This window comes from Rhinoraja longicauda, chromosome 4, assembly GCF_053455715.1.
Source record: "Rhinoraja longicauda isolate Sanriku21f chromosome 4, sRhiLon1.1, whole genome shotgun sequence".
NCBI classification, from domain to species: domain Eukaryota; kingdom Metazoa; phylum Chordata; class Chondrichthyes; order Rajiformes; family Arhynchobatidae; genus Rhinoraja; species Rhinoraja longicauda.
In genome coordinates, this window is record NC_135956.1 from 52,340,314 (window position 1) to 52,356,860 (window position 16,547).

The 16,547-nt window shown below is 43.2% G+C and overlaps 1 protein-coding gene across 1 annotated transcript in view; it reads right to left on the bottom strand.

Annotated features, from left to right (window-relative positions):
* The window catches only part of LOC144593016 (uncharacterized), a 157,335-nt gene that overhangs the window by 124,176 nt on the left and 16,612 nt on the right, over positions 1-16,547 (bottom strand). The window contains 3 exon segments of the mRNA XM_078398430.1: positions 5,571-5,736; positions 10,274-10,834; positions 11,295-11,387. Of these exon segments, the coding sequence (XP_078254556.1) occupies positions 5,571-5,736; positions 10,274-10,834; positions 11,295-11,382 (815 nt within the window). The 5' untranslated portion in view covers positions 11,383-11,387.

Genomic DNA, 16,547 nt, shown 5'->3' on the forward strand with positions numbered 1-16,547 from the left:
TGACCATGCTGCCATTTTCCTGCTGCCGGAGTATAAACAACGGATAGTACGGGAAGCGACAGTGACAAGGAATGTAAAGCGGCGGGCTGACCATTCAGAGGCCATGCTGCAGGATGCACTGAGCGAAGTCGACTGGAACATGTTCCAAGCAAGTTCCAGAGACGTAAATGAGTTTGCGGAAGTGGTTACGGACTTCATTGCCACAATAGCCGATACCATCATCCCCACGGTAAGGGTCAGTATCTTCCCTAACCAAAAACCCTGGGTGGACAGGTCTATTCGCGTGGCATTGAATGCTCGCACCGCTGCTTACAACTGTGGCCTGGCATCCGGCAACATGGACGACTACAAGGGAGAGTCTTACCGACTGCGAAGGGCAGTGAAGGATGCAAAAAGGAGGTACCGGGACAAGATGGAGTCACAGATGGAGCAGCAGGACACCAGGCGCCTTTGGCAGGGGCTACGGACTATAACTAACTACAGGTCCAGCACCCCCTCAACCGGAAGTGCCGGCTCCTCCTTAGCTGATGACCTGAACTCTTTTTATGCACGGTTTGAGACGGGTAACACCACCAGCTCGCCGTCTAAAAACAGCACCGAAGGGGCGCTGGCTAGCGAGGCTGGAGGGCGATCCATCGCCGGGGATGTGCACACATTCTCGGTGTCTGAGCATGAGGTGAGGTGGGTTCTGACGCGTGTGAACACGAGGAAAGCTGGAGGCCCAGATGGTATATCTGGGCGAGTACTAAAGTCTTGTGCTACTCAGCTTGCTCCAGTGCGCACCACAATATTCAACCTCTCCTTGGCCAAGTCCGTGGTCCCTGCATGCTTCAAAAGATCCATCATTGTACCGGTGCCAAAGAATGCCTCTCCAGCATGTTTAAATGACTACCGACCAGTGGCCCTCACCTCGGTTGTCATGAAATGCTTTGAGAGGCTAGTCAAGAAGCACATCTGTGCCCTCCTTCCTCGCAACATGGACCCGCTGCAGTTCGCATACCGTCCGAACAGGTCCACGGATGATGCGGTCTCCCAGGTTCTGCATACCGCTCTCTCTCATCTGGACAGCCAGGGGGGCTATGTGAGGATGCTGTTCATTGACTTTAGTTCAGCATTCAACACAATAGTCCCCAGCAGACTGGTTGAGAAGCTGCTGGAACTGGGGCTTAGCACCCCTCTGTGTGCCTGGGTCCTGGACTTTCTCACCGCCAGGCCCCAAGTGGTCAGGATGGGGGAACACACATCTAGCTCCCTCACCCTGAACATAGGATCCCCCCAGGGTTGCGTCCTTAGCCCCCTACTGTACTCCCTGTACACACATGACTGTGGGGCCAGGTTCAGCTCAAACTCCATTATCAAGTTTGCTGATGACACTGTGATGGTGGGCCGGATCTCCAACAATGATGAGAAGGCCTACCGGGAGGAGGTGGCTGATCTGGCACTCTGGTGTCAGGACATTAGCCTCCTCTTGAATGTCACTAAAACGAAGGAGCTGATTGTGGACTTCAGAAGGGCTAAACATCCAAGGATGTACACACCACTGGAGATAAATGGGTCTACTGTGGATAGGGTGAGCAGTTTTAAATACTTGGGAGTCCACATCACAGATGATCTGACATGGGCAACGCACATTGCCGCACTGGTGGGTAAGGCAAAGCAGCGCCTTTACCACCTTAGACAACTGAGGAAATTCAGAGTGTCTCTGAGGATCCTTCATTGCTTCTACTCTGGGGCTGTAGAGAGCATCTTGACGGCAACATTACAGTCTGGTTTGGGAACAGCTCTGCCCAGGACAGGATGGCCCTGCAGAGAGTAGTGCGTTCGGCAGAACGCACCATGGGAACTACACTCGTCCCCCTGCAGGACCTATACATCAGGAGGTGCAGATCCAGAGCAAGCAAGATCATGAGGGACCCCTGCCACCCCAGTAACGGACTGTTCCAGATGCTACGATCAGGCAAACGCCTCCGCTGTCACGCTGTGAAAACGGAGAGGATGAGACGGAGTTTCTTCCCACAAGCCATCAGGACTGTCAACTTTTATAACTCCAGAGACTAAATTTTTGTCTACACTATAGTAACTTATTAACTTTATTTATATGCTGTAACTGTAATTCTTTTTTGTGCACAATCCGCAGGCATTGCCACTTTCATTTCACTGCACATCGTGTATGTGTATGTGACAAATAAATTTGACTTGATTTGACTTGAAACCATTCACAAGTGCATTATATTTTATGTAGAAACAATGCATTACACGTCACAGCAGCAATTGAGCTTTGGTGTTAAAGCATGTAAGTTGCAGATCTAGGTCTGAAAGTAAATTGTAAATACATAATTCTGGAACAACAAAATGTAGCAAAATATCAGACAATTCTCCATCTATTTACACACTGGAAAGGCAATTCTGGTGGAATACAACACTGGGTGCAAATTATATTTTATTCCAAATCTGGTTTAGATATTCTTTAATGCACAATTATATAAATTAACAGTAATAATTCTGTAAAGGCATCAATCTGTTTTAACTCTGTAATCATTTTGTATAATATATGTATTTTTCATCATCTCAGTTCAGATTTAAGTTTTAAATAGACAACTATGGAGATTTTAAGGTTAACTTGTTTATATCTAGGGACAGTCAAACTTCAGATCTAAGAATGACATTTCCTGATGAGCCAGTTTTGCTATTGTAAGGACTGAACCATGTGAATATTTATAAATACTTATTATCATATGGAAGACTTCCTATCGAGATACTCCGATAATGTTCCATCCAACATAGGTTCCCATGAACTCTCCCAACAGATTATGCTCCCGACAAAATTTTAAAAATCAATTTAACTGGGTATATTCCAAGATAAATGTTGCAGATTTAAAATCATTGCATTCATCATTGCAAACAGTAGCCCGGATATTGGGTGCAAGTTGCAGCAGGAGTTTAAATTGGCATGTAATAAAGGTAATGCCACTGTGGTTATGGGACATTTCAATATGCAGGTAGACTGGGAAAATCAGGATGGTTCTGGACCCCAAGAAAGGGAGTTTGTATTGAGAAATAGTATTGGGTAAACTGATGGGACTGAAGGCTGATAAATCCCCAGGGCCTGATGGTCTGTATCCCAGGCTACTCAAGGAGGTGGCTCTAGAAATCGTGGACGCATTGATGATCATTTTCCAATGTTCTCTAGATTCAGGATCAGTTCCTGTGGATTGGAGGGTAGCTATTGTTATCCCACTTTTCAAGAAAGGAGCGAGAGAGAAAAAGGGGAATTATAGACCAGTTAGCCTGACATCGGTGGTGGGGAAGATGCTGGAGTCAATTATTAAAGAAGTAATAACGACGCGTTGGGAGAGCAGTAAAAGGATTGGTCCAAGTCAGCATGGATTTATGAAGGGGAAATCCTGCTTGACTAATCTTCTGGAATTTTTTAAGGATGTGACAAGTAAAATAGATGAAGGAGAGCCAATGGATGTAGTGTATCTGGATTTTCAGAAAGCCTTTGATAAGGTCCCACACAGGAGATTAGTGGGCAAAATTAGTGGAGAAACATATAAAATTATAAAAGGACTGGACAAGCTAGATGCAGGAAAAATGTTCCCAATGTTGGGGGAGTCCAGAACCAGGGGCTTCAGATTAAGAATAAAGGGGAGGCCATTTAAAACTGAGATGAGCAAAAAACGTTTTCACCCAGAGAGTTGTGAATTTGTGGAATTCTCTGCCACAGAAGGCAGTGGAGGCCAATTTACTGATAGATAGAGCTCTAGGGGCTAGCGGAATCAAGGGATATGGGGAGAAGGCAGGCACGGGTTACTGATTGTGAATGATCAGCCATGATCACAATGAATGGCGGTGCTTGCTCGAAGGGCCAAATGGCCTCCTCCTGCACCTATTTTCTAAGTTTCTATGTTTCTATTATAATTTGCTGATCAAATGCATTTTAACAAATGCATGAATATAAGAAAGGAAAAATTCCTACAGTCTCCACTGCTAGTCAACAAAATGAGGGTTCATTCTATTCCTTGACTTCACTCTCCACCTCCACCCCCGTACTTTCCTCATATCACTAGACCAACAATCTATGATCTCAGCCTTAAATAAACTCTGGCTGAGAATCAACAGCCCTCCGGGTTAGGGAATTCCACAGATACATGGCTTGCTGAATGAATAAACTTGTCCTTGTATCTCTATTAAATACCTGACCCCTTAATCTTAGACCCAGACCCTAAATTCTGGACCTGTCAGCCTATGGAAACACTCTCAACCACTAGGCATTGTAAAGATTTTAACCATTTCATGGGCTCACATTCCAGTCTGATAATCTCAACATAATATAGGTCCATTCTGCTCCATTTCTCTCACTGGATAATCTTTAAATCCCAGTCAAACCCTCACCACATACCTTCAATACAACCACAGTCTTCCATCAGCATGGAGACCAAAACATCACCATTGCAGCTAAACTTCTTTATTACATGTCTCCAATTTGACTGAAGTTTAGTTTAGATTAGTTTAGTTTAACGATGCAGCATGGAAACAGGCCCGTCGGCCCACCGAGTCCATTTCCACCGGCAATCATCCATGCACTGGTTCTATCCTACACACTAAGGACAATTTACAAAAGTCAATTAACGTACAAATCTGCATGTCTTTGGAATGTGGGAGGAGCACCCGGAGAAACCCCACGTGGTCACAGGGAGAATGTGCAAACTTCATACAGACTGCACCTATAGTCAGGATCAAACCCGCATCTCTGGTGCTGTAAATCAGCAGCCCTATGACTGACCCACTGTGCTGCCCTGAGTTGTTAACTGACCATTGCCTTCCCATATGCGTGTGTCTGTGTGGAGTTTGCACATTCTCTCTGTGACCACATGGGTTTCCTCTAGGTACTCCGGTTTCCTCCCGCATCCCAAAGATGTGTGGCTTTGTAGGATAATTGGTCTCTGGAAGATTATCCCTAGGGTGTAGGGAGTGAATGAGAAACTGGGATAACATAGAACTAGTGTGAATGGGTGATCAGCATGGACTCCCTGGGCCTTCAGACTTAAGAAGGCTTCAAACCCAAAATGTCACTCATTCTTTTTCTCCAGAGATGCTGCCTGACCCGCTGAGTTACTCAGGCACATTGTGTCTATCTTCGGTATAAACCAGCATCTGCAGTTCCTTGCTATCCCCAGGCCGAAGATCCTGTTTCCATGCTGTAACCTAAAACTGAATAAACTAAACATTTAAGAATCTGAATGAGCTCTTGAATCACCAAGGTTTTGAAGGCTACAGAGCAAGTAAATGAGATTAGGACAGATATGCATTTAATAGCCAGCATGGACGTTGTGGGCCAAAGGCCATGTCTCTGTAATGTACGACTCCATGACATTATTGTTAATTACCGCACAGCAAGAAGTTGGCCAACATGCCACCTGCTTGTTATTGTCAGCCGCTAATACCATTGATAGTCAGTGGCTGCCTTCCTGCAAGGGTGTAATGGTCCATTCACCCACAATCACTTTATAAACCAGAACATTCTTAGACAGGTCTTACATTATTGCATTTTTTACTGTAAATCATACCTAGTGTCTTCAGTCACATCAATTTCAGACGGCAGGAGGAAACCTGCTTGTGTGGTCAACGATCCAAATATTTCCTGAGCTTTTTGAGGTATTTTAAAGCCCAACATTAGTTCAAAGCCCTTCTCATCACGTGCAGCTACAGGAATTCTTGTAGGACACACAGATTCTGAAGAAAAGATCATGCAAAATTAGGAAAATAATTCTCTGTACAGAAATTATTTTCATTTTAAACACTATCATAATTATTCAAGTTTTATCAGTGAAATAATTTTATTCCCAATTTTGCGGGCATCTCACTTGAGGCAGGTAGTATAATCACATTTACAAGATATTTAGACAGGTACATAGATAGGAAAGATATAGAGGGATATGAGCCAAATGCAGGCAGGTGAGACTATCCTTGATAGGGGAAGTTGGTCGTCATGGACAAGCTGGGCCAAAGGGCCTGTATGATTTTATAGCTCCATGATGCTCTTGTTAGCATTTAAGCCCCAAACAATCTCTCAGAAAAACAAGATCCCTTGGCTGTTCATTTGATTGCAGTTTGTAGGATCCTGCTGTAGAGATATTGGTGGTAGCATTGTAACGGTGTTGCTATTTTAAAGGTAATCCAGTGGTTGTGAAGAACTTGATGCACAAAAGAAACCTATCCTTTTCTCTCTCTTACTCTGACACAAACATAGTTGCAAGGGTGAAGAGTGTGCCAAGAAAAAATTGTGAAACCAACCTAATTGGTGGTCAGGTTGAGCAACATAAATGGGAACAATCACACTGAAGTATCAAGGAGGGAAGTACAGAGGCACAAATACAAGATACAAAGCTTTACTTTTCTCTCTTATTGAAAGCAATAGTGTCCATGAAATCAGTTTTTCAAACCACAACACAGCCAGAGAATCCAAGAGAATTGGCATCATAAGTGCAGAATTAAAGGGAACAATTAATTTCACACTTCCATCACCAACTGCCTACTTAAGCCTGAGCCTCAATGGTTCTTCCGCAGACAAGTCCATAGAAATGAAAAAACTTCACATTGCCAGATTTCTAGACATCCCAATGCACTTTACATTAATTAAGCACTTTTCAACTATGGTTGCTGCTGTTAATGCAGGAAGTATTGGAGACAGATTCCTTTCCATGAACAGAAACATGCTAAAGACCAGATAACTTGTTTTAGTGACGGTGATTGAGATATAAATAGTATGTTAGTCGGCAGAGAGATTTCTCCCATTTGCCGACTCAAAATGGTATGATGGGATCTTTTAACGTTCATGCAGGAGATCACACACCACCCATGTTTGATTCCTAGTGGTCAAGCTGTGAAAATTCGATGCTCTCACCATGACAGCCTGGGATTATTTCCTGGTCAGAGAAATATATTTTTTGGATAGCACTGTAGCAAAGCTAGTAGCGTCACTGCCTCGTTGTTCCAGGGAAGCGTGTTCAATCTTGACATCTGGTGCTGTCTGTGTGGAGTTCACACATTCTCCTCTGACAATATGGATTCCCCGTGTCCTCCAGTTTCCTCCCACATCCCAAAGGTGTGCAGTTAGGTAGATTAATTGGTCACTGTAAATTTTTCCTGGTGTGCAGATAACTGGCAGAATCTGTAAAGTACTAATGGGAATGCTAGAACATAATAGTATTAGTGAAAATGAATGGTTGATGGTCAGAAGAGACTCAGTGGGCTGAAGAGCCCGTTTTACTGCTGTATGACTAGCCCAGCCAAAAAACATTTCTAACAGTAGTGGGAAAGCTAACACAGGTCAAGAATACATTACCCTCGCAATTAGGTTTCAAGTGGTTTAACTGCTACAGCATCAGAAGGCCTTTCTAATAATAAAATGATGTTTGGCCCAGTGCTGAAGTAGGCCTGAATGAGCCACCTCACACAAATGCTTGGATCATTGTGCCCCCAGTTTTGATGCTATTGACTTTAATTATCTCCAATGTCCTTGTTAAGGTAGGTATTTGCAGACTTTTGGTTTTCATTATGAAGGAAAGATTTTTGAATTTCCAATGGGAAGGATTCACCGTAACACATTTTCAAATGCAGCTTGAAAATTGAGTTTTCGGCATGGAAAAAGTTTCAATAAATTTTAAATAACATCTTTCCTGGATCTGTCTTATTGTTGTAGTTTTCCCATCAGTGGCTGTGTGCAGTTGTGTGGATCCAGAATATTATCATTATTTCCTCCCGTGCTGTCTGGCTCCACTCACTTGTACAGGATATACCGCAATCGAATATTTAAAGAAATGTATCACGTGGATTTCCTCCACCCCACACATTTAAATTGAAATCCTTGACATCAAGAAATCTGAGCTACTCAACAAAAGAGCTCATACAGATCCTGCCAAGTTTATTTTAAGCAATTTTTCTGCATGCCAGATTTGATTTAAGGACCCCTTTATTCTAAAATGTACTTGAATTTACCATAAATTTGCAAGAGAAGACAAGGGTTTGCAGCTGGATGCAGAGGAACAGGAGGAGGCTATTCAGTCACTCAAGCCTGTTCTATTCAGTGGCATCGTGGTTGATGTGTCGTACATATCCACTCTCACATCCTGGCAGTATTAAAGTGGTGGAGCTGGTTTCTCATGGTACTGGGGTGACTAGCGAGCAGAGGGCTTTGAATTTTACATTGGGGGACCACAGTTATCATAGCATTTGTACATTTTACTCAATCGGGAAGGTGCAAAGAGCCGAACAACCTTAATTTTAGGGCCTGGGGTAACAACTTCCACCACCCACCCCTGTCCCACCACTAACTCTGCTTGTGCCCCAATCCCTCAAGGGGTAATCAACCATAGAATGTCAATTTATTTTCTAAATAAAAGTTAGATACTTCTTTTTAAAACCAACTTTTTACTTCTTTTTAAAGCCACATCAAACTAGAGTCTCTTCCTGATCTTTGAACTGCCTGCCAAACATTTTCTGAACTCAAGAAGCTGAAATTGTTGGTACTTATCAATAAGTAGGTGTAAGACCATTTGAGGACAACCTTTCTAGGCGCAGGAATATGTAGATCTGCAGTGTGAGAATCCAAAATATAATTTCATCTTCGACTTCAGTACAATGAAGGAGAGGGGAACGATGGCTGGCAGATGGAAACAATTCAGTAGCTGGAGTAGCTTAATTCTCAAGATAAATGGATGAATTCTCTAATGGAGAAATGAAACACCAGCTTAGCAACTCTGGGAATCAAAGAGCTGCAGATGCTGAAAATCTGAAATAAAACAGAAAATGCTGCAAGTAAGGACTCTTTCATAGGAAAAGAAACAGTTTATATTTCAGGTCCCATGTAAGGTCCAAAGTTCTAGCAAAGAGTCCTGAACCCAAAACAATAACTGTTTCTTTTTCAACAGATGCTGCCTGACTTTTGTATTTTTATTGGCAACTGTAGAGCAAAAATGTGCAGGTAGGGAGAAACACTATTTATTTGGACTCCTGGTGGTACTGCCTTTTGGAGTCAATTAATTGTTATTCTCCCCACGCTCTCATGAGCATTACAATCTCACGTTGCCTTACACCTGTTCAGTTACACTACCCTAAAGCCCATGGTGTAGATTTATTATGCAGAGGTAATTTAAATACACTGATTATCAAGCATATTTTCTTTCAGAAGTGAAACTAAACTAACATTTCAGGTGAATAATCTTTCATTATAGATTATAACAAAGCTCACCAACCCGACATTTGCTGAAGTATCAAGTATTTTCAGCACTTGCAATTCTTTTAATCAGATCTCTAGCATTGTCAGGATTTTGGTTTTGCATCTTCAGTCCATGGCTCCATATAATAATATTATGTTTGTTTCTGTGGGTATCTGCAGTACGATTATCTAGTTGATTTATGTTCTATAACTTGGGGTGAACAGTACATGGTAGGGTTTCCTGCTAAGACTCAACCCTCCACCCCCCCCCAAAAAAACCTCCATTCTGTGGAGACACATGGCACTCGAATGAACTGACATTTACATGCAAAAGTCGTCTAGTTTCCTTGTACTGTCTAATAATGTGATGTTGTTTTCGGGGTATAAGACCAAAAGCAACAGGAAGAGGTCCAGTGATGAAAAAAACTGAACATGAACTCAAAAGAACTTTCCCATTTTATTGTCCATGAAATTAGCTGGAGGATTTTCAGTCCTTTAGTTTGTGGATGAAGATGTACCTCTTAAAAATCCAACAGCAGCATATCATGCTTTTGCAGATGGTTGCAATGTAATGTGAGGATGTGCAAATTACCAAGACAACCGAAGTATTTTCTCAGGAAGTACTAGAGGTTTGAATGGACAAGAGCCACATCATTTTACTCCTGCTTGTAGTGGCTAAGTGACAAACAAGCCAACAGTTCATATTTTTGAACATAGTTCTTGCTTTTATACATTTCTGAAGTTACTTACTGTCCGACAGCTTCTTTCATCTCCGTCCATCTATTAAACCATGGGGTTCTCAACCTGTGCATATGATGCTGCATAATTAGCTTTTGTAAGGTTCAATTCACACAGATTAAGCAACAACCGGGCAGTTCCCATCCTGCCTGGTGATGTGATGCTTTATTTTCAGGTTGCAACTATTTAGCAAGCTGCTCAAAACTGGAAGACTATTACTAATTTACACCCATAAAGCATGAATACAAAATGTTTTGACAGAGCTGGGGGATCACAAGGCCACAAAATAAACCATCAGTGCAAGTGAACGCTCACCTTCACATATCTTCTGATGCATAGCCTCCTTAATTCTGTCTATGGTCCTATAATCTTCTGCAAATATAACATAGGTTGTGGAAGGTTTATTAGCAATTTGTTTAAGTTCTGATTCTGTTATTTCCGATCCAACTCCGACAGCGAACAGGATGAGATTCTCAACACGCGCTTCAACAGAAGCGTCGATAACATCGTCCTGAGATTTTCCATCTGTGACGACAACAGCAATCTTATTTTTGGCTTCCTTGGTCCTTTGTGAAGACGGGAAAACAGACTCTGTGGCAAATTTAATAGCACGGCCTGTTTGGGTATTTCCACCAAGATATTCAATTCTTTGTATTCCAACAATCAGTTCTTCACTGGTCAGGAATTGGCCAAACGGAATTTCCAAGCGCGGAGTATCACTGTACTGGATAACAGCTACTTGCGTAAATTCAGGTCCAATGTCGAATCCACTTGAAACATTAACTAGCCACATCTTTGCTGTTTCAAAATTGTCAAGTCCCACACTCCAGGATCCGTCCATGATGAAAACCAAATCATTCATTGCTGTTCTACATCCTATGTGAGGGAGAAATAGAGACATTTATTTAAAATGTGATGGTATTATTTTTGATAAAACAGTTAAATGCTAAGATTTAAAATTTTCCTTTCAACATTTCTATAAAAATTTGCAAGTTAAACTGCCATAATTTTATGGGTTTGAAAGTATAAATAATGCACAATGTGCTACATATATTTTTGTTTAATGCGGTATCCATGAAGCGTAAAGCCATATGATGTGTTTGGGAAAGACTGACTAGGACATCATTTGATAGTTGCATGGTTCATCCAGTTGTGTTGGTCACCATAATAACTGATGTCATGATGTCCTTAGTGTGTGAAAATAAATAGTAACTTATTTTCAAAGAATATTTGATCAATTAACTGCTTAGTTAACAATTTAATTACAACAATGACAAAGGAATTCTTTCACATTTTTCATTGGACACTGTTCTGAGATGCTTTAAGGAGTCCTTACCTGCTCTTGTGTCATCATCTGGCACAGCCCCACTAATTAAATAAGATGGCAAACAGATCACTAAAAATCGTATTATACGCAAATTCATTGTACCTACAAACAAAGAAAACACATCTTTTATTGATATGCACATCCAGATTTTGTTACTCTATTGAGAACTGTGGGAGGAACTAAAATCCTAACTAAATGGAGCCATAAAGTAGAATTATAATTTTAAAATATTTAACTCACTACATTTTGTGATGACTACATTAAATATTAAACTGGTTTCAACAACTTGCAGATACACTACTGATGGTGTATCTGTACAGATACACTACAGAGGAACAGTCAAGGTGTCTCAAAGAACTGGTAATACCAAAATTCCAGTTAGTTATATGCTTGTTACTGTGAGTCCCCTCTGTCCTTACATATTTTGCAACTCATTGGAATATGAATAAGGTCAGAGGGGACTCACAGTAACAAGCATATAACTAACGTCTTTGGAATGTGGGAGGAAACTGGACACCCGGAGAAAACCCACCCAGACACTGGGAGAACGTACAAACTCCATACATTCAGCACCCATTTTCATGATCGAACTCAGGTCTCTTGCACTACAAGACCACAACTCTACCACTGCACCGCCCCTTAATCATTTATTTTCTGTCATTTTCATCTTCTCTTTGTCATACCCCAAACTCAGACGATTATAGGCATAACTCAATTAGTACTATTGGGGAAAAAAGCACATTCATGTACGATAATCAAAATACACATTTCTTGTTGTGTTAAAATTTTATACAAAGTTTTTTTTTCTAATATATTGAAGTTCAAATTAGATTGTATGCTACTGATTGGGTGGATGCTTGAATTTGTTCTCTCATGTAGTTTGGCTGGCTGGTAGAGGTGTAAACCACATTGCACCCTCATCCAAATTCACCAAATGAGGTCCACAAACTATTTTTTACTGTCCTACTGTTGTCTTTGGCCCAACGTAATTTATACTCCATTCTTCTGCTTGCTCTTTCCTCAGGAGATTTCCAATCCAATGGAGATACATTTACTTGCCTTTGAGGTAGGTGCTGCCTACCCCTTGTTGACCAGAATTGTGGTGTATTTACCATTTTGAGTATTTGTGTTTTGGCAGCTGAGCCTTGCCGTAGTTCCGGGTATAAAGCATTGTGGGATACCTGATAACACCCCCTGGTGGTGTTGAAGTAAAGCAGCTATATGTTGTATGCTAACCTGTCTCACTCGTCGATTCTTATCATAATACACCACAGTTAAAGTTGGCGACGAGGATAAAACAAGCAGAAAATGCCTATCATAGGTTCCATAGGGGAGTTCGCCCCGAAGACAGAGTCTTGGTCGGCGTATGTGGAACGTTTAGAGCAGTTTTTTGAGGCTAACGACATTGCAGTGGAGAAGCAAGTGGCTACTCTGTTAAGTGTGATGGGAGCATCTACATATGGTCTGTTAAGGAACCTGGTGCAGCCGCTGAAGCCAAAAGATAAGTCCTACGACGACATTGTGAACATTTTAAAGACTCATTTTGAACCCAAGCCGTTGCTTATTGCGGAGAGATTCCGCTTTAACCGATGCAACCAGCGGGCGGATGAATCTGTGACCAGTTACGTTGCGGAGCTGAAACAGTGTGCAGTTAACTGTGAGTTTGGAGCGACGTTGAACGAGACGCTTCGGGACCGTTTTGTCAGTGGGATTTGTAATGAGGCAAGCCAGCGACGGCTGTTGTCGGAGTCCAACCTGACTTTTGCACGGGCATTTGAAATCGCCCTCAGCATGGAGATTGCGGAGAGAGACACGCAGCAGCTGCGGGGACACGAGGTACGTCCGAACCAAGTGCATAAAGTGGATGCGCACACGGTTAAGCAAACGGGGAGGAACTGCCATAGATGTAACGGCAAAAATCACAGCCCACAGGTGTGTCGCTTTAAAGATGCAAAGTGTTACAACTGTGGTAAAACCGGGCATATTAAAAGGGCATGCAGAGGAAAAGTGGCGGCGGCACCGACACAGAGCAGATATAAACGACAGACTGATAAAAACACAAAGTATGTGGAGGCAGAGGAAATAGTGTTGCCAATGTTTTCATTAGTAAATGGCAACAACTGTAAACAAGCATACCGGGCATGTTTTGTGGTTAATGGCAAAGAAGTCAAACTAGAAATTGACACCGGAGCTGCCGTGAGCATTATCTCAGAGGAGTTGTTCCAGACCACCTTTTTAAAGCAACCACTAGGGCTTGCTGAAGTCACACTGAAGACATACACAGGGGAGGTTATTCCTGTGTTGGGACAGTTTGAAGCCACTGTCAAATATGAGAGTCAGAGTGAGCAGCTACCAATGATTGTGGTAAAGGGAGCAGGACCAGCTTTGTGTGGAAGGAACTGGTTAAAAAAGCTCACCTTAAACTGGAAAGAAATTAAACATGCCAGTGACAAGTCTTATCAGGAAGACATAAAGCATATTAAGGAGATGCCTCACCTGACATCAATACAGGATGTACTGGAGTTACACGCTGAAGTGTTTAAAGATGAACTTGGCACTCTGCGTGATGTCAAAGCAACAATTCTGGTGGAACCAGGGGCCCGCCCAAAGTTTTGCAAAAGCCGCCCACTGCCATTTGCCATGAAAGCACGAGTGGAGGCTGAATTGGACCGACTGGAAAAGGCCAACATAATTACTCCAGTCAAACATAGTGAATGGGCAGCACCCGTTGTTCCTGTTGAAAAAAAGGACCATACCATCCGTCTGTGTGGAGATTACAAACTCACTGTAAACCAAGCTGCCACTACAGAGACTTATCCATTGCCACGGATAGAGGAGCTGATGGCAACCCTCAGTGGAGGAAAGGTGTTTTCAAAGATTGACCTCGCCTCAGCGTACCAGCAGGTACATCTGGAGGAAGAATCAAAAAAACTGTTGACCATTAACACACACCGAGGCTTAATTTTGGTGTGAGCGCAGCACCCTCCATCTTCCAAAGAATCATGGAGAACCTCATGAAAGATCTGAATGTAGTGGTGTATCTGGATGATCTCCTCATCACAGGAAAAACTGAACGAGAGCATCTGCAAAACCTGCATAAAGTGCTACAGAGACTGCAGGAGAGCGGACTGAGAGTCAGGGACTCAAAGTGTGAGTTTGGAAAGAAACAAATCGAATACTTGGGTCATGTGTTAAACAGCCAGGGCATTCAGCCGTCACCGGAGAAAGTCAGAGCAATAAAGGATGCACCAGCCCCCACCTGTGTGAAAGAGCTGAGAGCTTTCTTGGGACTAGTGAATTATTATGGACGGTTCATGCCCAACCAAAGCACCGTGCTTGCTTCCCTGTACAGGTTGCTGAAAGACCAGGTGTCGTGGGAGTGGAAAAGTCGAGAGCAGAAAGCTTTTGACAAGTGCAAATCGCTGCTCACAAGTGACAAGATCCTGGTGCACTATGACCAAAAGCTTCCTCTCACTCTGGCCTGTGACTCCTCAGCGTATGGCATTGGAGCTGTCATACAACACAAAATGCCTACAGGGGAGGAGCGCCCCATCGCCTTCTCATCACGCACATTATCCCCTGCTGAGAAGAAATATTCTCAGATTGAGAAAGAGGGACTGGCGCTCATTTTTGGTGTAAAGAAGTTTCACCAATACCTGTGGGGGAGGAAATTCAAACTTGTGACTGATCACAAACCCCTGCTAACACTGTTTGGAGAACACAAAAGCCTGCCTACCATGGCTGCAGCTCGAATCCAAAGATGGGCAATAATTCTCTCTGCCTATGATTATCACATTGAGTACTGTGCCTCAGGGAAACATGGTAATGCAGATGGCCTCTCAAGAGTTCCGCTGCCTGACACAAACGACGCAGGGACCACAGCCATCACTGACAGCGTATACACACTGTTAACTGAACATCTTGAGCAAGCTCCACTGAACGCAGACCAAGTGGCACGTGCAACACGCACAGACAACGTGTTGTCAAAGGTGCTGAAATTTGTCATGGATGGCTGGCCTGCTGAAGTGGATGAGACTCTGAAAGCTTTCCACACGCGTAGATGTGAACTTTCAATAGAGCGAGGATGTGTCCTGTGGGGCACCAGAGTGGTGATTCCTGAAAAGTTGAGAAAAACTGTTTTAAAGGAGCTGCATTCTGGCCATCCAGGAATTGTGAAAATGAAAGCACTAACACGCAAGTACGTATGGTGGCCTAAAGTTGATGCAGAGGTGGAGCAAGTTTGCAGAGCATGTGAGTCATGTCAATTGGAGCAAAGGATGCCTCGTCAGGTGCCTTTGAATCCATGGGAATTTCCTGGCCAGAGCTGGAAAAGACTACACATAGACTTTGCTGGTCCATTTTTGGGACACACTTTCATGTTGGTGGGGGATGCTTACTCCAAGTGGTTGGAGGTGTTTAAAATGTCTAGCATCACATCACAAGCCACTATCACACGACTGAGAAGACTGTTCGCAGCTTATGGATTGCCGGAGCACATTGTCACGGATAATGGAACGCAGTTCACGTCAGAGGAGTTTAAAAACTTCATGCAGCAGAATGGAATCCTTCATTCTACAAGTGCTCCTGGTCACCCTGCCTCGAATGGCCTGGCAGAACGGTACGTTCAGTCATTCAAGGGTGGAATGAAAAAGCTGACACACACCGCAATGGATGTGGAGGACAGGGTCTCCATCTTTTTGATGCAGTATCGCACCACACCAAACTGCACTACTGGTCAGTCACCTGCTGACCTGTTTCTGAACAGACACGTGCGCACCCGTCTGGATTTCATCCGTCCGGACACAGCAGCCGCTGTTCGTAAAAAACAGTACAAGCAGAAGTTTCACCATGACCCCCGTGCAGCAGACAGGTGTTTCTCAGTGGATGACCCAGTGTATTTATACAATACGGCTGGGGGAGGACGCAAATGGATTCCTGGAGTCATAGTGGATCAAACAGGACCGGTGTCTTACAAAGTACAAGGAGGAGACACCGACATCACCTACAGGAGACATGGAGATCAGCTGAGATTCAGAGTCATGGGAGATGGACTGGATCAGGACACTGAAAACTCAACCACTGACACTTCTGCACCGAGCCAACCCGCACAGCCGGAGGACATGTCATCATGCAGCGAGCCAGGGACTGTGGACCGTACAGCTGCAGCTGCTGCGCCGCTGAGTCCACGCCGATCATCAAGGGTCAGGAAGCCTCCAGACCGCTATGTCCCTTAAGCTTCATTTTTTTTTTTTTTAAAAGGGG